The sequence below is a fragment of the Chaetura pelagica genome, unplaced genomic scaffold (assembly GCF_000747805.2).
Source record: "Chaetura pelagica isolate M959 unplaced genomic scaffold, ChaPel_1.0 scaffold344, whole genome shotgun sequence".
NCBI lineage: Eukaryota > Metazoa > Chordata > Aves > Apodiformes > Apodidae > Chaetura > Chaetura pelagica.
In genome coordinates, this window is record NW_009953098.1 from 7,796,202 (window position 1) to 7,821,154 (window position 24,953).

A 24,953-nucleotide genomic window follows, 5' to 3' on the forward strand; every position below is an offset into this window, starting at 1 on the left:
CAATATGGATGCAGTATGCGAACTGCTCTACCACTGCATTTTTTCAAACTTAACAGTTGGCCAAAGAACTAACGAAACTGCACACGGGTTGTATAAAGAAGGTCAAATGATTTAGTTCATGGCCAATGTGCCACTGCAGCTCTGCAAGAAGCTAAGGCTTGGATGGATAGAAGTTGAAGGGACAAATTAATGTACTGGTGATTGCGATGACTGGCTATTGTCCTTTTTGTTCGCACAGAAGCTATAACACACAAGCAGTGTTCTCTGCTGCTGCCGCTGGCATGGTACTCATCCCCAGGGCTACCTGCCCTCTGCAGAGCTCCTTGGCTTCTCACTATGTTGCTGCAGCTCAGGAAAGAAACTAAAATGGCAAAAAGGTTAAGCTGACTTTTCCTGTTTCTCACTTCATAACTGAAGTGTTATTTTCAACATCTCTCTATATGCTGAATAGAATGAAACATGAGCTGACAGAAACAGCAGTGGAAAGTGATCTAACTTAATCTAAAACTACTGTGTCTGAAAACCCTTCCCCTCAATGACAACAGTAAGATGGAGTGCTGACCAGCACCATCTGATGTTCCATGGAAACAAATTGCAACCATCAGCTAAAAAATGCTACAAGAGCTTTACAAACTTGGCAGAAGAATGAGCCAGATTTGACTAGCAAACAGTTATTGGTAAGAGAGCACTTATTTCTTCTCCACAGAAAATCATTCCATGCTCACTGGCACCATCACTGGAGTGTGCCCTGTTTTTGAAAAGCTAGCTCTCAAAAATAAAACAGGTTGTTTGAACTCAGTTTATGGCAGAAAGGTAAAACACAAGGTTTGTGTAAAATGAACACTTTTCATGTAATACTCAGTTTCTGAGGAAAACAAAACAATGCATAATTAATCCAATCAGGGCATCTGTACATACGAATATATAAAAATAAATTCATATTTCCTTAGTTCTAAAACCTCTCCCTATTTGACTCCTGGTAACCAAAATACCTACTCACAAGACTAGACATTTACCCCAGGTGCTCATAACGTCATGGTCAATTCTTCACATAATCCAGTAGGAGACTAGCTTAGAACTTCAAAGTCCTTTGTGTCATAAATTGTGTCTACAAAGCCTCATGCTTCAGTCTCTCAGGCTACCACATTAACATTAATTAGCTGCATTTGCTTACTTCAGAGGGGTGGCTGCTGATAGACATTTAAAGTTGTGAGTTACCATCACAGTGAGGTGCCAACTAAACATTTGAGACTGACAAATGAATAATCCTCACTGGCAAATAAATAAATAAATACATGATTATTTGTCTTGTTTCACTTGGAATTAGATGTTAAAAATATACATACGTGGTGAACCAGGCAATCCTGGTGCTCCTGGCAGACCTGGTAAACCCTCTCTGCCACGAGTGCCTGGTAATCCAATCGTTGCTCTTCCTGGTTCTCCCACTTCACCCTTCACACCTGGAATACCTGGAGACCCTCCAGGGCCCATTCCATCTAGACAACAATGACACAATGAGCAGCTCTCCAGCAACAAACACATTTGGGTATTTTTAATGTTGTGAAAATTACTGCTGTGCCCTGAACTGCAAACATGTTAACACAGAAACAATTTATAAGTGCATACAAAAGAAAACCTGCTAATAGGAGGCACCAACTGGCTCCCCCAAGTGCACACTCTTCATTCATCCAAAAAACTTCACAGGACTCCATTTAAGTCGCACTGATCAGACAATTTGCTAGGTAGGACTGGGGTTTCTTTATTTTCTGATTTCCTTTGAGTGAGGTAATTTCTTTAGCAGGTCCTAGTCTCTGGATCTTCGCAGCCCAGGACTTTACAGATTATATTCAAGTGAAATAGAAACTTTAAAGTGACATCTTTGATGGGACAAATGGGTTCCACCTACAGTGGGTTTAGCCAATATATTATCTCTCCATTTCAACCATGAAAAGTGGTTTTTAAAAATATCTTTGACAACATTTGCTATTCTTTAAAATGTAGGAAATGTTCTGCCAATCAACTAATTTGAAATAAAATGAGGTACTGGTTACTGTACCTCATAAAATGAGGTACGGTATCTTCATCACCTCCAGGCCACTATCCAGAGTCTTCTCACCAACACATACAGGGAACAGCCTGCTAAGGGCACTGCTAGGAGCTGCTTTACCTCTTTTCAGGCCTGGAAACCCTGGAGCTCCTGGAAGGCCTGGTAAACCACTGATCCCTTCATCTCCTGGAGGACCAGGTACTCCTGGGCTTCCAGGGTCACCTGGGGCACCTATTAGGCAAATAGAGAAAAAGAGGGAGGAAAATCTCATGAGAATTTCTGCTGAAATTCTGCCGAATTTCTCTTCAGTCAACTACCCTAGTGGCCATAGATCTCATTGACAGCCAAGGTTGCAAAGCCATTAGCATTAAGTCTGTTAGTCAATGTTAGAGGTTCTTTCAAACCTGACTGCAAGTGAAGGAGGAAGAACAGGAAAGACCACACAATCTGTTCCCTTCAGAGACTGTTCCTATCCAGGCTTCATTCAGCTGTGGCATTAAGCTCGTTCATTTAAACTCATAATACTCTTACCATATTGAACAACAAATAATAGCAGAATAACATTCAGAGTACCAATTTCCAAGCAACAAAAGGGAGTAATTTGTCCTTTTTTCTTACACTGAAGAAAGGCACACAGGTAGACACACAGCACTTCCCTCAGCTCACTCACAGACAGCCTCCCAGGCAGTACATTTCATTCTGCCTTGAAACATATTCTGCAACACGAGGATGAACGATTTATTGCAAACTCTGAAGTTATAAATATGGGACAAAATGTATCTGTATGCCAGTAATATAGAAAGGAAAAATAACAAGGATGGGTTAGACCCAGTACACAATGTAGAATAGTGGTAAAATATAGTACGAGGAAAGTTGGATCAGAAAAAGTGCTTAAGATTAGTTCCAAAATAAAATGGAAACATGTACCTGAAATGACTACACCTTCCCTGTCAATAACAATAGGAGGGCCTGGGGGACCAATGTCACCTAATTCACCCTGTTGAAGAAAAGGGATTCACACCACATTCAGTTGGGTGAACATTGTAAAGGTATTAAAAATATCTGAGTGTTCTTAGTTCAGCAACAATTTATTTTTACCCTTAACAATAAAGTAAATGAAGAACTGAGACATAATGAAAGTTATAGTGATACAGAGGTAAAGAAGAGATTTGATTGAGGCATTATTCATGCAAATATCTTTTAAAAAGCTATGCTTTCATATTTTCATGTGAGAAGTTACCTTCATGCCTTCAACTCCATCCAGTCCTGGATAGCCTGGAAGACCTGGATGACCCTGCAAAGTGCCACAGGGAAACACTGTTACACAGTGATACAATAAGACAAGTGGCATTATTTGTTAGCTGAGACATCTGCAGTGCCTGCACTTGAATCACAAACTCAGTTCACTGTCCTAATAAATATCTGCAGAAGAAATAAAGACAGACAAAAGTGATGGTATCAATTTCTCACCACTCAGTCTGGCACTGAATGCATCACAAACCCCATTGCCACTGCAGACAAAATGAGATATGCCAAGAGGTCTGGAGCAGGAAATCTTAACTTTAAAACCTGCCTGTAATTCTGAAGTCTTGGTCAGCTGTAGGCCCCAATATAGCCCATACACAATACTGTTGAGAAACTTGTCATAAAGGACTTTGTTTTAATCACATAACTTTAACATAGAGATATGAATCAGATTATATTGGAGATACCATCACCTTCAGCATGTCTTGAAAAAGACCTACATAAACCAAAATATGTGACTGAATTCCAGGCTGCAAAATTAAAACTGTATTTCTGAAAGTTGCTTACACTACTGTATCTACAAGTGGAAATGCTTTAACATGTTTTCAGCCACCTGATCACCTGGCCATTTCCACTCCCAAAAAGGGAAAAGTAAGACAGTTGATTGTTCCAGGATGGAATGTAAAATTTCCAGTCTGTGGAGATAGTCCTCTAAATATGTAGGGATAGCTAGAGAGACAGTTAAAAGAATCTAGAGTTCTGTGTGGACTTTCTAGTTAACTCTCCCTAATTCAGTGAGGTAGGTGCATTCATCCATCAGAATACTTGGAGCCATTAGATAAGGAAGTCAGTAGATCTTAAACAGTTAGATGGTTTCTGCAAGTGCAGCAAAAATTAAATTTCACCTTTCTCCCTGGAATCCCATCAGATCCATCCAGTCCCAAAAGACCCTAGAAAGAGCAAAAAAACCATTAACTTTCAGAGGCTCCATCTCAGTCTGTTCTTATTATATCAGACTCCAAATATCTCAGCATCAAAGAAGAAAATGTAAAATTTGCAAAAGGAGAAGCTACCGCTTATTTCTGTATCACCCCAAGATTAACAATCATAATGGAAAAAATTCAGCAGAATAACTGATAAAAGGAGTCTGATCTTCTCTAGTAGCTGTCTTTCTAATCAGCAGTTCAAGTTAAACAAGTAATGGTGTCTCAGTTTAATAGGAAGTTAGGCAGGTAGTTTGCAATTATAAGACCATAAAACCAAACGCAATCAAGATTTTCTATCTTGACAATTTATTCTGCACATGCAGAACAGTATTCTGTGGTCTTACTGTTGTGTATAAGGACATCTCTGCAGGGACATAGTGGTTTGAAGAATCTATGGCTGGCGTGTGACTGAGCATGCTGTTCACTACCATATTCATTGACTAGTTAGACCAACATCTATTGCCAGCTTGCCCATTTCTTCCCCAAATATCTATCTTTGTTCTCTCATAGCTGGTTCTGGCACTGGTTAAGAGCTCCCTAACACTCCTGCAAGGCCTCTTTAGTATCTTCATTTGACCTCCTGCAAGCTTCCTTTTCTGTGAAGTTTAAAAAAATGTATTAAGATATCCACTAATTACTTCTGTATTATTTTCTTGGAATGGCTTTTCTGTATACATCTTTCATCTCACCTTTAATCTGAGACTTTACTAAGGCAAGAACTATCTATTGGTTCTGTTGTTGTATGGCAATGGCTACTATGGAACCCAGTCCTATGTCCGAGACTCCTAAATGCATCTGATGATGAAAGACCCTTCATGTGTTTAAGAACAGGCATTTAAGGTTTCTGTAAAGTTACCTACCCTGCCACCAGGTAAGCCAGGCACACCTTTTTCTCCTTTTTCTCCAATACCTCCAAAGCCCTGAGGAAAAATGTCAACATTAAATCTGTGCTTAGTTTGGAACTGAACAGCACAGCTCAAAGACAAAAAGAGCACAAATCCACCTAGTAAAGTAAACAGTAAAACTGAGAGACAAGGGGAACTGACTGTTTCTTCTGGGACTCCTTTGCCCCAGAAAGATAGCCTGTATCAATCAGACTTGGCAGTATATGCAGTACATTATCTTTGTAATTTCCCATTACTTCCACCCATTTAAACCACAGCATAACTTCAGTAGCATATCCAAGTGAGCCCCTGCTATGAGCAGCAAAGTCCTGCAACTGCCACTCTGCATTGTATTCTACATCCAAAAAGTATTTCAAATCCTGTTTTTTAAACAGCAGCTCGAGTGCTCAGAGCACCCTTTTCTATAGCCTAAGAATGACTCAAAAATAGTGTTTTCATGCTCAACATTTGGAAATACTTGGTGGTTTTCCCGATCAGCAAGAAGTATCAAATCCAGAAATAGAACATCAGGATTAATTTCAGCAAGAGTTACAGTAGTTAAGCAATTTTCAAGCTTCAATCTTGAAATATCTTATGGTTGTGGTTAAGTTCACACATGTTCTACCCCAGCAGCTTCAATGGGCCTCTTGTGATGCATAAAGCTAAACATGCACATTATGGAACACGTCCAGAAGGGCTTATAACAAACTGTGCTCCATGTATAGGCTTTTATTGCATGTCTTTCTACTAAAAACATCTGTACATTGAAGAAAGTGGAAAACAATTTATCTTATTAGTCATTAGTTCCACAAAATATTTATTCCCTAAACTTATCAAAATAACCTGTGTTTACAAAAGCTTATAAGCTGGGAAATAGCTCTCTGGAATCCAGGTATAAATGGTTGTTCTTGATTCATACAGAGAAGATGCTACACATTTCTGAGTTTATGAGCACTAATGTTAAATAGACCATTTTAAAACTGGACAAATATAGACAAAAATCTGCATGTGTATGATGACCTTCAAGTAAAATGACAAAAATAGGTTTAGACATAATTAAAGGAAAAAAAAAGATATTTTAAAAATATGTCTACCACTCTGTAGGAGCTCAAGAAACACTGACATCAAGTGGCCATGTACAGGGTCTACTTGCAGATCTCTGCTGCAAACTGCAGACTACATGTACTGAAATGATGGCTACTTGGTAACATCTGCAGTAGAACAGCATTATCTTCTTTGTATTTCCAGGACAAAAGACCTATCAAGTTACAGTTACACTCCTCAAAAAGTCTTGTGGACATTTTAGTCTGTTTTTCAAAGTGATATCATGCCTAGGAACTCGTGTAGAGACCTTGTGAGCCATTCAGAGGTTGCTGAACCATCTAATCCGTGTTAGACACATTAAAAACTCTTCTCTGTCCTTACCGGCAGGCCAGGCAACCCTTTGTCTCCAGGGAATCCTCGAGGCCCTGGCTCACCCTGATAAGGGGCAGAGTAAACAGAATAAATTACTCTACCTATGAAAGCAAGACTTTCCCCAATCCACCCATCATGCTCTTGACTCCTAAAGTAAGCCCTTTCAATTTGTTTGTGGGCAAGTACACTTGATTTGTTTCATCATTAGCCAGATAAAGTGTCCCTCAGCACAGTGTCAGTGCATGCAACATACTGTCTGTGACCACTTCCCATGGCTTCAAAGACCAGTACTTGGGAACTGTTGTGCTGCTGTCCTCCACTGCTAGATGTCAATCTAGAAGCATTTCATATTGTCACTGTGGGACCTGAATACCTGCTCAGTATTTCACGGAAAGCAGTAAAATAGCCCATGATGAGATAGCATAATGTCTTCACAACCCTGCTTACAAATTCAAGAGTAAACCAAAAGAAATGGCATTTGTTTCAATCTCACCTCACACTAATGTACCTCCACCAAGTAAGGCAGAATCTCTCACCACTTAGGAAGGGGCTTAGGCAAGCTCGGACTGGTCTCACAAACCAGCCTGTATATGTCCCAGTTTAATTCAGTATGCCTAAATTTCATGCACTTAGACAATCTTAGAGCTACAAAGATGATTAAGGGAGTGGAACATCTCCCTTATGAGGAAAGGCTAAGGGAGCTGGGCCTCTTTAGCTTGGAGAAAAGGAGACTGAGGGGTGACCTCATCAATATTTACAAATATGTAAGGGGTGAGTGTCAGGGAGATGTAGTTAGGCTTTTCTCAGTGATGACCAGTGATAGGACAAGGGGTAATGGGTGCAAATTGGAGCATAGGAGGTTCAAGGTGAATATCCGAAAATTTTTTTTTACTGTGAGAGTGACAGAGCACTGGAACAGGCTGCCCAGGGAGGTTGTGGAGTCTCCTTCACTGGAGACATTCAAAACCCACCTGGATGCGTTCCTATGTGATGTACTCTAGGTGACCCTGCTCTGGCAGGGGGGGTTGGACTAGATGATCTTTCGAGGTCCCTTCCAACCCCTAGGATTCTATGATCTTTACCTCAAGGTCCATAAAGCTTTTATTAAAACACTGATGAACTAAATGTTATCTGAATAAAAACTGATAATAAGTGGTAACACAGGATAACAAAATAAAGGGAAAATACCTGATTATTTCAGAGCAGTGTGCATCAGAGCCAAAGCAAAAGAGTGGGAGCTTTTTATTTCTGTTTCTAAAAGGGTTTGAGTTTTTTGCTTTGGTTGACACAATTTCACAGGGCCACCAGAAACAAACTACAGTTGATTTATTGTTAGAATTAATGAAAACCTTTAAATAGCTTTCAGATTTCTCCTTCTGAGAGGTGTGCATCCTCCAGAGCTCCACAGTGTCCTGGAGTCAAGAATATTTTTCATTCAACAGCCATGTGGCAGATTAAACTAGTATAGAAAATAACTTTGATTTGGAAATACAACAGCCCTCACTATCCAGTAATTTCATTCAGCCTTGAATGAAGGCACATCGGGAGGGTTTGTAAACTGAATTCACAGACCTTTTCTCCTTGCTTCCCTTTTGGAAATCCCATGAATTCCAGTATTCCAGTGGATGGTGGGGGACCTGGAGGGCCAGGCAGGCCTACATCACCCTGTTGGCAAAAGAGGAAAATACTAACATGGGCAGAACATGTTTGATTGCTTATGAAAGTGGCTTGTAAATCAGAAAAACTCTACTTATATCCCACATAAATAATATCTATATGCTTGAATGATGGCACAGGAGTTTGGATATGGAAGTCAAAAGATCAGACTATAAATGAAGATTAAAAAAATGCATTAAATCTGTTTCCAGAGCTGTGGATATAAAACATGGCCAAAAAAAAAAAAAAAATCCAACAAGAAACCAAGAAACCCCAAACCACAAAACAACAGCAACACAAAAGCTCAGCTTTTGAAACAACACATTAGACAACGGCTATTGAAGGCCATTAAAACACTGTACTGAACCGAGATTTCCCCCTTTCCCCCCTCTTCATCCAGAAAAAGCTCTCATCCTGTTTTTTGTGTACCAATATATAAGGAACCAGCAAGACTCCTTAGTATTTGGACTGTCAATCAGGCAAAGAGAAGAAATTAGAGAGGAAAGTAAGAAAACGCTAGAATCTACCCATTTTCTAAAGGATCAAGCTACAACTGAATGCTAGAATATTATTTCTTGCTCTTTCCATAATAGAACACGTTTCACCTACCTTTTCTCCTTTCTCTCCTTGAAAGCCTAATCCCATGTTACCCTAGGAAAGAAAAAACAACAGCATCACTATCATCTAAGTCCACAGCACTGTTAAAAAAGTCAACACTCAGGTGTAGAGAGAAGATAGGAAAGGTGGGTACTTACTTTTGGCCCTGGTGGTCCAGGGGGCCCCACTGGACCCTGAATATGAAAAAAGATCAAGATTTTATTTCTTTTTACTTAATTAGCATGCATGCAATTGGAGCAATGCTGGCATCTGCAGTGGTACCTGAACTTTCACCTCTTGGCCTTAAAGCAAAAGTAACTGATGCACAGTTACACTGATGATCTTCAAGTCTTTATATCTATAACGGACAACACTGCCCTTTGGTACTGTGGTTAATTAAGAGCAAATTTAAACTTAAAAGCACAAACAAGTAGTTTGTTTTTACCTCTGCCTAATGGAAGCTCTTCTTCTATTACCTTAAAAAAACAACCCTTCAGCATATTTCCTGATGACAAAGGCTCCAGACATGCAGAGGTCAGCATAACTCCTCTAGTCCTGACATGAGGAAGTCCTCAGAATAGTATAATGCTGTGTTTGTAGACAGAAGTCATGGACTTTGCTGGAGCCCTCATTCATGGTTGCTGCTCTGAATGCTCTAGAGAGGAGCCTTCCTTCTTGTGATTAGATTAAACTGAGTTCAGCTATTCTATATTTGAAGCCAGTTGTGCTCAGTCCTTTTGGATGCAGACACAGTTTTGCCCATTGTCATAACACAAACACAGGCAAGGAGGAAAAACTGCCGAGATTTTCAACAATCGTGATATCTTACCTGCACACCAGGTAATCCTATAGGGCCTGCAGGGCCTGTTGGGCCTGGAAAACCTTTTGGGCCCTGTGAGAACAACACCAAACACTCAGAATGTGTAGCACATGCCCCATCACAGAATCATCAGGGTTGAAAAGGACCTCTGAGATCACCAGGTCCAACCAGCAACATCAAAAAAAGATATTTAAAAAATCAAACCCCAACCAATGACAAAGTGAGTCTCAGGAAACATTAAGTATGCCAATTTAAATGCTCTAACAATCCATTTCATATATTAGATGCATTTTGAAAATTGAAGTTATAGAGGCTCAATGGTAGAAGACAGTTTGATTTAAAAATGAAAAATATAACAGCAAAAATCTGACTCTTCCATAATGTGGATCCCCTCATACCATCAATGCAATAAAAAATGCCTCCTTCATATTCCTTAAAATCATTATTCCCTGAATTAAATAACTTACAGAAACTCCATCCAATCCAGGAAGACCATTTTCTCCCTAAGAATTATAAATGCATGAGCAAAAATTACATTATGTTATTACAGCAAACTATAAAGCATATTAAGTTTTGTATAAATAGAAGTATTTGCTGTTAGTTAGTAACAGATCCAGTGCAAATGGGAAGATATTTCAACATCTGTGCGTCCACGTTTAAATGGAGCAACAGAAAGATTCCAGAACTCTGGAGAAATTACAACAATTTATTTATTGGTACTAAGAGAAATTAAAGTGTCATGAAAAAAGCCTGTAGAAAATTGGAAAACACACTATAAAAAAATTCATTGCAAAACCACTATAAAATATGTAAAAGTATAACATTTTTATATAAAATTATTTGTATTTCCCATAAACACTGAAGTAAATAAAGATCTATTTAACTTTTACCAACTTACGAGTGTATATTATGTGGACAGAAATCAAGAAAATTTCTACATTTTGACCAACAAAGTCAGTGTGAGGGTCCTTACATGACAGAATCATTTTCTTTTTCAATATTCAATGAAACATGAGGCTGCTAAATCTTGCTAAATTTAGTATAAGAAGAGGTACTGAATCCTTTGGAGATTTATTCCAAATTTAGTACTTCTAGCAAAAATAAAAACCATGGTAAGTTGGTGAGTGTTTATTTCAAGGTGACAAAGAACCAAATCTTTTACATCAGTGTATTCAAGAATCCAGTCACTGTTCTGAACAATAAACTGAAATTGCCCATCCACAGTTTGTAATTTCTGTACAGGAAATAAAATTACAGCCATGATACAAACATTTCAGGGCAAGGTCCTTATTAAATAAGAGTAAAATCCTGACTTCACAGCAGCAAAGGACGAAATACTGTGAGTGGGATATGATATTCATGTATTTAAATCCAGAATATGACTGACTACTTAGAAGTATCTCCCAGTAGGAAAACCACTAGGAGACAGCTGGGATCTGTGAGTAGAAATCTTAACATACACAAGTTTCCTGAGCTGCTATTTCAAAAGACCTGGCACATGCAAAGATGTCAGCTACAAGAGAGCGTAGGTGAAGGGGCCCTCCTTTGCAACATCTGCATCTAGGAACAGACATGCTACCTCATTAGCTTACAAAAATTCCTCACATCTGTGGTTTGGCACCAAAAATAAGTGGCACCAGCTCTCCAGAGGCAAGTGAAGGACCAACAACTAAGCTGAGTGGTAGGACAGTGAGCCATGTCCCAGCATCCCAGTGTGGGATGGACAAGATCTCTGCAGAGACCAAGCAATTCCAAGTTGTAGAAAAACCAAGTTGTGGTCTGTTACCATTAATTAAGTTGTTATGAGGCCTTTTTCACAGCTTTGCATCCTGCCATGTCCAGGACACCCACATCTAACTTCAGCATCAGCCCTGCAACCTGTTGGACATCAGAGAGTTTCTTATACATTTTCTGCTATGTGATGACAAGTCTTACCTTCATTCCTTTAAGACTGCCCTGAACAAAAACAGGTTCTCCTTTAAGACCTTTTGGGCCAGGACGACCCTGATTAAGAAAAAAAAAAAAAAAGTAACAAAAAAATTCCTGGAGAAAATACTGATTTAGTTTTGAAATAACTTACATTCAGCTTAATGAACAAAGCAAACTCCTGGTTTCAGTGAACTGCAAAAGTACCACTCCAGCTTTGCCAAAGAAGCTATGGTATCATGAGAACTTAAGACTTCCTGCAGCTTTAGAAAAACAATGCCCTGCAAATATTTTCTCTGGTATTTTCCTGTTTATATTAGATTTCCTTTTTATTTTAGGCCTTCAACAACTTTTAAGATCCTACGTTAATCTGGCTGACATGGTGTAACCCTTCTGTTCATAAACGTACCAGTGCCATCCAGAGAGATCTTGGCAGGCTAGAGAGGTGGGCCTCTGTGAACCTCATTCATCAAGGCCAAGTGCAAGGTCCTGCACCCTGTGTTGGGACAATCCCAAACAACTCATCAAAAAAAAAAAAAAGTAAAAAAAAAATTCCTGGAGAAAATACTGATTTAGTTTTGAAATAACTTACATTCAGCTTAATGAACAAAGCAAACTCCTGGTTTCAGTGAACTGCAAAAGTACCACTCCAGCTTTGCCAAAGAAGCTATGGTATCATGAGAACTTAAGACTTCCTGCAGCTTTAGAAAAACAATGCCCTGCAAATATTTTCTCTGGTATTTTCCTGTTTATATTAGATTTCCTTTTTATTTTAGGCCTTCAACAACTTTTAAGATCCTACGTTAATCTGGCTGACATGGTGTAACCCTTCTGTTCATAAACGTACCAGTGCCATCCAGAGAGATCTTGGCAGGCTAGAGAGGTGGGCCTCTGTGAACCTCATTCATCAAGGCCAAGTGCAAGGTCCTGCACCCTGTGTTGGGACAATCCCAAACAACTCATCAGGCTGGGTGATAAGTGGATTGAGAACATCCCTGTGGAGAATGACTTGAGGGTGTTGGTGGACAAAAAGCTGGACATGAGCTGGTAATGTGTGCTTGCAGCATGCAAAGCCAACCATATCCTGGGCTGCATCAAAAGCAGCATGACAAGCAAGTCAAGGGAGGCTATTCTGTCCCTCTGCTCTGGTGAGATCCCACATGGAGATCCTCAGCACAGGAAAGACATGGACCTGTTGGATCAGGTCCAGAGGGCCATGTTGATCAGGGAGCTAGAGCACCTATCCTGTGAGGAAAGGTTAGAGAGAGTTGGGCTTGTTTAGCCTAGAGACGAGAAGGCTCCAGAGAGACCTTATAGCACCTTCCAGTACCTGAGGGGGCCTATGGGAAATATGGGGAGGGACTTTTCATCAGGGAGTGCAGTGATAGGGCAAGAGGTAATGGCATTAGATTGAAAGGGGAGATTTAGATGAGACATTAGGAAGAAATTATTTCGTGTGAGGGTTGTGAGACATTGGCCCAGGTTGCCCAGAGAAACTGCAGATGCCCCAGCCCTGAAAGTGTTCAAGGCCAGGCTGGATGGGGCTTGGAGCAACCTGGTCTAAGTGGGAAGTGTCCCTGACCATGCAGGGGGGTTAGATCTTGATGATCTTTCAGGTCTCTTTGAACTCAAATCGTTCTATGATTCTGTCTCTTGTTTAATACTGTGTATCACCAAATTTTGTTTAGAATCAATGACAGAAAAAACAGGTAGACTTCACAAATCTGCTGAAAAAGCTGTCATTACAATTCTAGATTTACCCAATTTATTTTAACCTTGATCATCCTATCCAATTTATCTGAAGTGATTTAATTTAATTGCCAACTTAATTTGAGAGGGGTTGGCTGATCCAAGCAGCTTTTCTTGCCAAAAAAATGTAACCCTACAAGCATTACAAAATAGATATTTGCGCAGCAGTACAACTGAATCAGTTGCTTCAGAAAATAGTACTTTAATTTGATCTTATTGCTTCCGTATTTTTTCAACATCATATGAATTTCAAGGCTGGATGACATGTAGAGATTTCTTAGCACAGTTTAGAAAAAAACTGCAACCTTGTAGAAAAGTGTTTTCAAAAGTAAAACACATGCCCTGGAAAGTAAATGCTATGGATACTCATTAAGACTGAACCTTTTTGGCTGTATTAAGACCTGGAGGAAGGCGCACAACATTTGGTGCACAGACTTGAACGCGTGAGAACATCCTTTCCTCAATCAGCATCCACTAACTTGAAATGTGCCAGGTGGAAGATATTTGACACTTCATGGTTCTCAAAAACTTCTGAGTTAGCTTGAATACTGCGCATAACAATGGTGTAACTTGGTGTGGGAACAAAATGAATTCTCAGTCTTTTCATTTTATCCTCAAAGATGCTGAGCTCTAATAATGATGCTAATAAACTTAAGAGTTATTAGGGTTCTTCCTAAGTACCTGAGAGTTACTTTTCCAATAATGGCATGAAAAGCAAATCCTGCTTTAGTGACTACAAAACACCATATTCAAATTGGGACCTACAGGCAGCCCAGGAAGGCCAGGAAACCCATCTGATCCAGAAACTCCAGGACTCCCAGTGGTACCATTGCATCCATCAAGGCCAGGCAGACCTCTAGGTCCAGATTGTCCAGGGTGACCCTGTGTAAAGGGAAAAAAAGACTGAACGACTGACAGGATGCATTATTTGATTAGTAATACTGTCTCTGGAAAACTGATACCTTTCAAATGGGAATACAAAACAAAAGAAACACACAACTCCCACGTATGGCAGACTGCAACAGAACTAACTTGTTTGGCCAGCATTGTTCATCCTTCCCAAAGCTGAAATTCTAGAACATTAACTGCATTCATTTAATTATCATTTTCTCCAAGGGGTAATTTTCCAAAGTACATAACTCGTGCATGAGTAGGTCCCAAAAGGGCAATACTCATCCCACAGCAGTCTGAAATACACAGCACATAACAGTGTCAAACAGCATGCAAGGGTGCACCTGACACCAGAAATGGAACTCACTCATAAAAACAAGGGCAGAGGCAGACTCAACAATACTGAGCATTTATAACTCCAAACTGCTTAAAGTTTCAGTGGCTTCTCTTCCTCTCCAGTGTGGATTCTTTCCTTTAATAGTTCAACAGATGTTACAGCTCCAGCATCAAGCCACTCAAGCAAAACAGCTCTTATTGTTATTTGAAACTTAAGGCCTTAGAGAAAGCACCTTGGAGAAAGACCTAATTAAACTAACCACATTTAAAGTAAAGTATTTGTAATGGTCAATTATTAATCAAGTAGTGCAGAAAACAATTTTACCTAATTCTGATTTCACACCTCTTTTGCTCTGGGATAGCTCTATTAAATTGACTGGAATTTATTCAGCATGCAAAGGAGACCAGTTACTTTTTCCTCAGCGTCTTACGGGTATGTGTAGGCAAAACACAGAAATGCAGCCTCACTCTATCCTCCTTTTTATAGAAATGAGTTCTGTGGCTCTCAGTGTTTTGTGGCAGGAAGAAAAATGAAACTCATGGAGCTAGTAGCAGGAACTGATAGTTCTCTCCCTCCCTTCTGTACACCATGATCTTGACTCATCCAAAAAGTACTTTTGTTTGATCCCAAAGATTCATCCTTAAGATATGGCATTGAACAAGTTATGACTCACACTAGGAAAGTAAAAAAATAAACATGGATAAAATGGAGATAAAGCAGAACATAACAATCCTTTATGCCTGACACTTAAAACAAAACACATTTGTGTTGCTAAAGGTCTTCCAAGTCCAAGCCAATAGCATATGCTCTTACCAAACTCAGTGAGAACTGTGCTGTAGTGTAAAGCTTTTTATCTCTGGATCTTAAAATGCCTTGCAAAAATGTGGTATTGTTATAATCTTCATTTTACAGATGAGAAGCTGGAGGCACACAGTAGCAGAATGACTTTCCTAAGGATGCACAGGAACTTAGGCCATAAATAAGTAAATACTAAAGTTGATCACCTGTCTCAGCCACTGTCAGGAGGGCCACTGTGCACTCTTGCTTACTAGCACTTGTGTCTTTTCCCTGAGCTGGATAAGCACAAGTGAAATAGGTCAGTTGGAGCAGGAAACCAACACAGCTGAGAAATAACTGTTCTTAATGGGGTTGATTTTAAGCCAGATGAGCTCCTCAGTCCCTTGGCAAATGTATTGTGACTTGTGTCAACAAAATTGTGAGGAGAGAGAGCCCAGATCTGCTCTCTCTCAGTCAATAAGGTACAAAGTGAATAAATGTAGTGTCTCTGCACTAGAGGATCAAGATAGCTCATCTGACAAGTATAAATTTGAGATTAAACAAGGCCTCAGGACATGGAATGAAGTAATTCCAAAGCATTAGCATCAGGCACCACTGCATACATAGCATCAGTTGCCCTGATGATTAAAGTCTGTCAAAACACCCACATGTGGTGCACAAGCAAGGACTTGCCAGACCCTAGTGAAGTGACAGAAGAGGCTGAAGCACCAGTTTACTGCCACTTAGAAATTATTCCATTTGGTTCCCAAAGCAAGAGCAAATTAGTGGCAATCCACCCCCATCCATCCATATGTAGGATATCATAGCCAAGAGCAGCAAGCCTCTGACAGATCAGGCTGTGACTGCAGAGGGAGGCCAGAGAGGTCACTGTCTATCAGGTCTTTTACTTTGTTTACAACATCAACAAAACCAGGGGCAATGTGGAACAAGTGCACATGTATCTGATTACAACATAAGGTGACCAGCTGCTAGGTTTAGTGAAGCTGAACAACCAACATCTGCCCCTCAGAGCTGGACAACAGGGAGCCAAGCTGCTGAGCCTTTAGTGCTGGCCAAGAGCCAGCCCATGGCAGGCAGCTGACTGGTGGTCTCATGTTTTGGGAAACTCTTTGGGTGAGATCTCCTAACTCTCGGCCCCAAACACTCTGTATTAGGCCCAAAGGATTTTGGTATTCTCCTAATATGTGAGAAGGGCTCAGAAAGAGAGGATGTAAAGTGTGCTGGCCACAGTGATTTCTTATGTGTGGTAAATAATTCTGTGGCCCTGTCACTTAACTCTCTGGCATCTATGCCTGTGGTTGTGAGCCAACATCACACAGACTGACACATATACACGACATCTCTTTTGCTTTATGAAAAAAATCCGAAGAGTTTCCTGATTTCTAGTTAATCTGCTATGAGAGTTCACAATGCTCTAACAGTCTTACCTGAGGTGATACTGAGCACCCACAATGGACTTGCTTGAGAGTTGTAAAATTCTGGCTTAAACAAACCTTTTACCAAAGGTTTTTAAATCCTGATTTTAAAAGCTATTTTGACCCCCCCAAAAAATAGTGGTTAATAGATTCACTACTCATACTGCCTCTAATTCCTGTTTTGGCAGATACGCCAATTCAGCACAAGCACCTCAAATGACTAAGGCAAAAGACTTTCACAGGCTTTGCTTCTACATGGCAGGGTGACTTAGATAACAGATCTGAATTAAAACACAGGCAGGAGAGATCACTTGTGCCCTCTGTTCTCACAAAAGGGGACATTCCCTGAGAGACAGATAAGGAAACTTGAACTGTTCTTTATCTAACTCTTGCTCATAAGCTAACAGTGTGATCCCAAGGGGCCTCTTTACTAAATCAAACAGCACAAAGGCAATCCCAACAGGACAACTTAAATATTTAAAAACAAGCAAACAAATGCACTACGGGTGAACATAAAACTAATTGAATAAGCAGTTTCGTGGATTGCTATGGCAAAGTGGCCTTTTTGCATTTCTTCTAGGATGGTCACAAAATGCAGAATTCTGCCTCTCCATGTAGCTCTAGCTTTCACAGTACAGAAAAGGGCTTACTTCTCATACAAGTATTTATTAGATAGTTCATGAAAACCTATATGCATCTGCTGGCTCCAGTTCCAGCCTTTGCCAGAGGTGTCCCTGAATCTTGTTGGATGGGAAAAAATAAACTTCTTGAGTAGGGCTAAGGATTTGAGGGTTTCATGTACAGGGAGACATAGAAAGGCTAGCAATAAACACATGTAGCTGCTGTATTTATTAGGTTAAAGGGATTAGTCAGGCCAGCTGCAACAACATGATTTACTTGCCACCAGCATTCCTCGAGGGAACTCTGTGGAAAACCACTTCCCTCAAGGTCAATAGTGGGATTTCCCTCTGAATTACAGCCTAGAAGCCCTTTGGCCATGACTAAAATATACCTGCCCACACTAACATACCTGCACACTACAAAGAATCTCTCTTCATATTAAGATAATAATTCTTGTGCAGGCATAGCAATATTATTTTTGCTTCTCCCTTACAGGTATCAGCACACACATACTCTCTTCCCTTTGCTCTGCATTTCACACATCCATATAATTTCCATATATTTCAGAACAAATCAAAGCTAATCCCCATCCTGCAACTGGTAACAGTGTAAGTATTTTCTCAAGCAGCACTGGCTGCTATTTTCACCCTAGAATGGAAGTATTTACCTCGATGGCTAGAATGTAAACAGTATGAATTAATTTCCCTTTTCTCTTTTTCTGTCCTGCAGTTGTGACACAGAAGAACTGCAGTGATGAGCACTTTGCTGTTTGTGAGCAGCAGAATCACCCACCTGCAGAACACTGCAAAGCCAGCAAGGTAGTTCTGCATATGCTGGAGGCTTTGCACCCTCACATCTACCTCCCCTGCTCCCTCCTTGGAGTGTCTGTTGCTGCCAACTATCTGGCAATGGCTGTTGCTGTATCTCTGCCTCTCTTCATTGTCGGGAATCCCCTTTCTCCAGCGCCTCATCTGAAAAATACCCTGAGAACAGCATGTTCCCACAGTGTGTTCAATTACATTATTATGGGAACAGCTTGTTCTTTTCAGAAGTAGAGTTGGCTGGTGGGAAAAGAAAAAAAAGAAAGCAGCAAGGGAGTAGAGCAGGAGAGAAAACAGGCAAGGATGAGAGGAGGGGGAGAGAAGGACAAGGGCCAGGAAGGAACTGAAATCAGCAAGCTCATTTACAGGGCCAACTGTGCATTTTCAGCCAATCTATCAAAACAATTCAGTTTTTGATAGGAAGTAAGAAAACACAGCTCAACTCTTGGAGCTCTGTTGGCCAGCTGAGGAAGTAGGGAAGATGAGATAGTCTGAAGGCTCAAGGACACAGAAGAGGGGAAAACGTCAAGAATAGAAAAAGAATTATAATACCAGAAGAAAAAAGCAGGATGAGCTAAAAACTGTAGAGAGAGCAAGGAGGTTTGGGGCAACTTCTAAAGCTGTCCCACCTAAAACTCCTCTGAGGTAAAGTGTCTGTAAGACATCTTTGCAAGAATCACTGGGGAAAACCAAAGCAAAAGAATGCTGGTTCAAATACTCTAGGTACATTGTATGGTAAAGGAAAAAACTGTCACTAGAATTCAAATGTTCTAAAGATTGAAACAAAAAAAAAAATCCTTGATGGTCAAGGAAAGCATTTACCTACCCCTATCACCTGGAAAATCCAGCAACTATCTCTTTCCTGTCTTAGGTTTCTGAAAGGCTCAGATCTAAACCAGAACTAGCACCTAGAGAGAAGTAAGGATTCTCTGGAGGGCCTCAGCTCTAATCACTGTTTTTGTCCATGTCATAGGAAAATAAGATTAAGGGACATCTGGTAACAGTTATCACCTAGCAGAAGGCTACCGCTAAGTAAAAGGGAACAATCTGCTCTCGGTCTGTGATGAGTAAGATGAGACCAAAGAGGGTTAAACTGCAGAAGGAAAGAGTAAAGTCAGGCATTAGCAAAGCTTTTCTAACAGAGAAGTTAAAGTCTCCATCATTACAAGGTTTTAGGAACTGATTACGAAACATACTAAAAATGTCCTGAAGCACAGCTGATCATGCCTTTTTGACTGAAGTCCCCTCAGTTCCATAAGTCTATGATTTTATGATACAGAGTTTTCTAGACATGGCGCTGGGAAAACACAGTGCTGAAAATAATGCAGTGGATTCCCATGCAACTGGGGTTCACTTCCTGATACGTACGAACTTCCTGTGGTCCCCTAACAGGATGGATCCAAACCTCTTCCAAACCAGCATAGCACCACCAAGTAGACTAACAAACACTGCCATTTCCCTTCAGAGAGAAGCAAACACTTGCACAATACACAATGCATATGTTAGGACAGCCCATTCATAAGCACAATAAGTGCTTATGTAATTGTGGTTCTGACTAACATTCTGGTGATTAATATTTAAATATGTAAACTTACTGGGATCCCATTGATGCCTTGAAATCCTGGAACTCCCATTGGGCCCTGAAGAAAAAAAAGAGTACACATTATATTTCATTTCATCAATTTGTATATTTCAGTTTCCTGTGAGATACTTTTCACTTCAACATCTTCAGTCTTGGACTTCAGATTTTAAAAAAAAGAAAAAGAAGTAAACTATCTCATACAGATTCTCTTTGGCCACAGAAGAGGCCAATGAAGATAGGAACTGAGCATCTAAGCCTGACTGGGTGCCAAATGAGTGTTTCAGGAATGTTTAATCATGCAATTTAAAGTAAAAATCTAATCTCCTACTGCACATCTGGGGAAAACAAGATGCCAGGAAAAAAAAACAATCCAGTATAAGCTTAACTTTCAGTGTCACTCTTGACCTTCCAGGAATTTCAACAGGACTTATGGGTTTTTTGTCTACCCTTGGGTAGCACCATCCAGAGATACAGAGACCACCATATTAACTTCAGACCACCCCCGGCTGAGTTGCACGTAATGATCACCTTGTTGGTTCTACTGCTCTGCTCTGAATAGTAGCAAAACATACTGTGCAAGCAGGGTATTCAGCCAAAACTGCTGCACATGAGAGTACAATTGAGCTAGTTTTCATCTAGCTACCTCACCTAGCTGGGAAAACATGGAAGACAAACTCTGCTCTACAGGTCCTGGTACCTAAACTGTCTTTTTCTTATTTGCACCCATGACCTGAGCACCTGGCATCAAATATACAGGTAAGATGCTTTTGGATAGTCCCGGATTTAAGCCCTTGTCCTGATGTCCCAGACTTCCTTCAGATTTTAGAAACTAGGCAAGCATGCTGGACTTCCTCTGCTTTTTTAGCTTGCAAGTTGTTGTCCTTGAAACATTGCTTTCCTGCAACTGCCTAGGAAGGAGAGTAGGAATCTCATCCCAGTTCTCACATCAGACAGTATCTGATCTGTTGCAGGGGAAAAAAAAGAAAAATCACTGTTGAGCCTACCTTGTCACCCTTCTGTCCAGCTGGTCCAGGGGGGCCCACTGCTCCTCTCTCACCTTTTGCTCCTGGCAAACCTTCTGGGCCAGTAAATCCAGGTGCACCTATCGGTCCTTGAAGCCCAATTGGTCCTGGTCGACCCTAATACACAACAACAAAAATAAGCCAGGGCACAATGTTCACAAAATCCTTTGCAATTACTCTATCCAACTCAGTCTTTAATACAATTTGATACCTCTCAAGGTAGCAGTAAAGACATCCTGAAGCTCTTCCTGTACATTCTCAGCTAAAGAGTGTTTAGACTGAGATAAATCATAAGTACTAGAAAGACACCTCCCCTTTTTCCTGGAAGATTTATTACTACTCATATTGCTGTAGGAAGGATCAGGGGAAGACAACAGTGTTTTTACATTAAACTGGGTTTCTTTTTGAGTTTGCACCTCTATTTCCAAGTGGCAAAGTACAAAAATATTTTCCTTATGCAAAATCAAGCAGAACAAAAGGATAACAGAAGATGCAAGAAGTGCGTGGGTCACATTCAGTCAGAAAGCCCATTTTAAGAGTATTTGCAACTACCACACTGATTCCCCTGTGCTCTCCTGGTTACCTTGCAGTCAGGGTGTGGATTTTGACTTCTTGAGCACAAAAAGAAGGGTGTAATGACAGAGCATTGCCCGAAGATGGCAGCCTTTTCTACAGCTGCGCCCATTCATACGGCACTGATGAACTTTCATTGTTCTAGCACTACCTGGATGTGCAAAGTAGCCTGGTACTTGTTTCTGAAACAAGACAATGTTTTAAAAAAATTGCTGTAGGTGCTCTGATTTTTTAATTGGTCTCAAAAGCTGCCTCTTGGCAGCTGAACACTTAACCCAGAGTTTTATATCAACATTATTGTACTTTCCATTTGGTTCATTTTGAAAGAATCTGAAAAGATCAACAGTCCCAAAGTATCAGTAGAAAATGGCAGTTTAGGGCTATGCTTTCCACTGGCAAGACAGTCAGTGGGCTACATGAAATTATTCATGCAAAGAATAAAGCCTTACATTAAAAGATAAAGAATAGAGGAAGAAGATTAACAAAAAAAATAAATAAAAAAAATCCTCCCCAGTTCTCTTCACTCATGCCCAGGGCAGTGTGTTTCTCTTCCATTTCCCTAACTCCTTGGAGCAGCAGAAGGAATGCAGCGCCCTGCTGCAAGTGTTTTAATAATCTCAGCTGGAGATATACGAAGTCCTGACTCCATGCCTTGGCAGGTAAAAGACTTCACAGTTAATTTAAAAATGCATTTTACATGTTAATAATCAAGCAAAAGGAAAGAAACTGTAATTTATTTTTTGAATTACTTTTCCAAGATAATTTTTAGTACCTGTTTAGGCAAAAACATTTCATCCTGTATTCCATGTTTCTTCACTACTGGAGCAGTTTTCTTCTAAAGTGCAGCAAGTTCCACCTGTAATTCCCCCACATCACTCTTTCTGTTGTGATTGTTTCATCCTGGCCTTTTAACTGAGGTCAAGTGCACATTTTGTATTTCATACTTTTTCTGTCTAGACACTATACGTACTGTGCACTTACAGAGGCACAGACTCCCACCTTTCTGAAAAGGCTTTCTTGTTGATTATTTTTAGCTTTCTTCACTCTGGGCTAATTATTAATGGAATCCTTTATATTGGGAACCATATGATCATAACACTAATCCTCAAATCTTCAGTGGTCCTTAGAGACCATACACTACAAGGAACATGTTGCAAAAATCACGTGCTTTGCTCTCACTTGCAGTGTCAGATTTAACTTTTTCATTTCCCACGGTCATAAGCTATTTAGAGGCAATGTCGTACTTAAAAGGCACAGGCTGTGGACTGTTCACCTCAGTTCAACACAGCAGTGGAGAAACAGCCCCTAAAAATGGGCATGTTACTGCTGTAGTCAGCCACCACCCACAAAGCCAACAGCATCCAAGATTGCACCCAGGTTTCTAGAGAAAACACACCGTGAATTCCTCACCTGTTCAAAAAACTCATGGTTTGTTATCCAATTAGTTCGATTGCTTGGTTAATGACTGTTTCACAACGACTGGAACTGATAGGAGTTAAAATTTTAGAAGGCTTTGTTTTGCTTTGCTGCAGGTCACTTCGAGCAACGTATCTTAGATGAGACAATAAAGACCAGTAACTACATGTTCTGCTTGTGTTTGGTTCTGCAGCTCTCTGACAGAAGAATTAAACATATTCTCTGTTTTCAAGGGCCCATAGGTAAAAAGCTCTCTTTTGCCTTAGTGCCTGACAAGAAAGATTTTAACAGCACTTGAAGATTTTGTCCAGTGCCTTAGAGTGTTACTAAACCATAAAGACACAGTAAAGTGCTTCTAATCTCTCTGATAATGTGATTATGCCATGATAATCAGACTCTCAAGAATTCCTGCTCCTTCTTTTGAAGTCTGTGTGGATGGAAATCATGTTTTCTATGCTGAAACACAGGACTTGCCTCCACTGCTAAAAAAGCAGCATTTTTCATCACTCAGTAGCACTCCCATGAACTGTCCTAAGATAAAAGCATTATAAAGACCAGGCACTTATTCTGAGCAATTTCAGGAGAATAACGAAGACTGAGGTTTTAGCACAAGCTAAACTTCCAGCGTTCAAAGCCGGGTGGAAGTACTGCTCGACCTGAATGAGTTTACCTTGTGGTAAAAAGAAAAGTGCCTAGTCTTTCCTGTGCTTTGGCATCAAGATTGCTCTTACTTATCCAAAGGATAAAAAGAATGCATCATCTCTTAGCAGTGAGGACAAGCTTAAACATAAAATGTGGATTACATCAAACAGAAACTACAGTGAATCAACAGAGCTCCCTATTTCAATCTTTATTGCTCAATATATATTGTCCAGTAGCCTGCAGAAAAGCCGTAAGTAATTAACACAAATGGTATCATTTTGGTTTCCTGGCTACCTGACAATCATTTTTAAAAACAAAAATTAGAGAATGCCAGTACTAACCAAGGACAAAGTCTATGAAATTACTGTGACTTGTGAATGTTTTCTCAAATGCCCAATAGAATTTCATAAATTTGAAAACCATAACCTGCCTTCTCTAACATACTTGTGCACCAGGCTTTTACTACACTAGCGGCACTAAATGAGATGCCTGTCCCTCTGTAATGAATACAATGCTGGTGAAAAAAGGACATTATTTCTTGATATACCGTGGTGTTTCCATAGATAATTTCAGGATTTTGACCAAGTTTGTGCTGCAAGTTCAATATGAGCCACATGCATCTCTGTTACACACTTCACTGCAAACCATTAAAAAATACAGAGATGTCTGAGACATTCAGGTTTCCATTCTCAATGTGTGGTAACCAAGAGGAAAAAATGGCTGGGACAGGAACCTCCCATTGCTTCTGAATCACCACTGCAGAAGGCAGTAAAACAAATTGGCCTGAAAATGTAATTTGATGGCAGTGCCTTTCAAGATAGAAAAGGTTCTGGCAAGATGTGCCTTCTTTCCTTCATCCTTTAAACTCATCTGCATCTCAGGGTGTCCTGAGGAAAGGCCAGGATGGTGAGAAATGATGGGGCCCTCTCTTAGCAATTCACTGCTACACAATCAGATATATCACAGTTTCTCTCTTGTCCCTACCCCTTTTGCCAGTTTTAATACCCCACATAAATTTTCGCCCACTGAAGCAGAGCTGCTACACATAGCACTGCAAATTCCACACATATTTTTTTTCCTATTGCATCTGTAAGCTTGAAGAATAAAGTGTAAATTTATTTGATTTGTCACTGTGCAAAGGAACATGTAGCAGTGGTATGGAGCTACTGGACATGCCCCTTATTTCACAGACAGAATACAAGTACTTCCTCACTTGGGGGACAGTTCTACTAACCATAGTCACTATCAAGTATTAGCTCAGTGACTCAACACAAGAGGGATACTGGAACTCAAAGTCAGATAGGTTCAGTAGGAGTAGTAACTAAGGCAGAATACTGCTGATAAGGTAGGACAGAACTGATCCCTACTTCAGTTAGTAAATTTGTAGGCTGCCATATTTCAAGCAGCAAAATTAAGATCCATTGTATGAAAAAAGGAACTGAATTTAAAGATGTTAACATTTTGTCAAATTAACGCATACTTCCTTCTCTATGAGAATTAAATGAACAC

At 40.1% G+C, this 24,953-nt stretch overlaps 1 protein-coding gene across 1 annotated transcript in view; it reads right to left on the bottom strand.

Moving 5' to 3' along the window:
* COL4A6 (collagen, type IV, alpha 6) overlaps window positions 1-24,953 on the bottom strand; it is a 123,336-nt gene that overhangs the window by 21,393 nt on the left and 76,990 nt on the right. Inside the window, 16 exon segments of the mRNA XM_009997235.1 lie at window positions 1,347-1,496; window positions 2,168-2,278; window positions 2,975-3,044; window positions 3,288-3,341; window positions 4,198-4,242; window positions 5,139-5,198; window positions 6,588-6,641; window positions 8,151-8,243; window positions 8,844-8,885; window positions 8,990-9,025; window positions 9,661-9,723; window positions 10,119-10,154; window positions 11,587-11,655; window positions 14,092-14,208; window positions 19,805-19,849; window positions 20,796-20,930. Of these exon segments, the coding sequence (XP_009995537.1) occupies window positions 1,347-1,496; window positions 2,168-2,278; window positions 2,975-3,044; window positions 3,288-3,341; window positions 4,198-4,242; window positions 5,139-5,198; window positions 6,588-6,641; window positions 8,151-8,243; window positions 8,844-8,885; window positions 8,990-9,025; window positions 9,661-9,723; window positions 10,119-10,154; window positions 11,587-11,655; window positions 14,092-14,208; window positions 19,805-19,849; window positions 20,796-20,930 (1,180 nt within the window).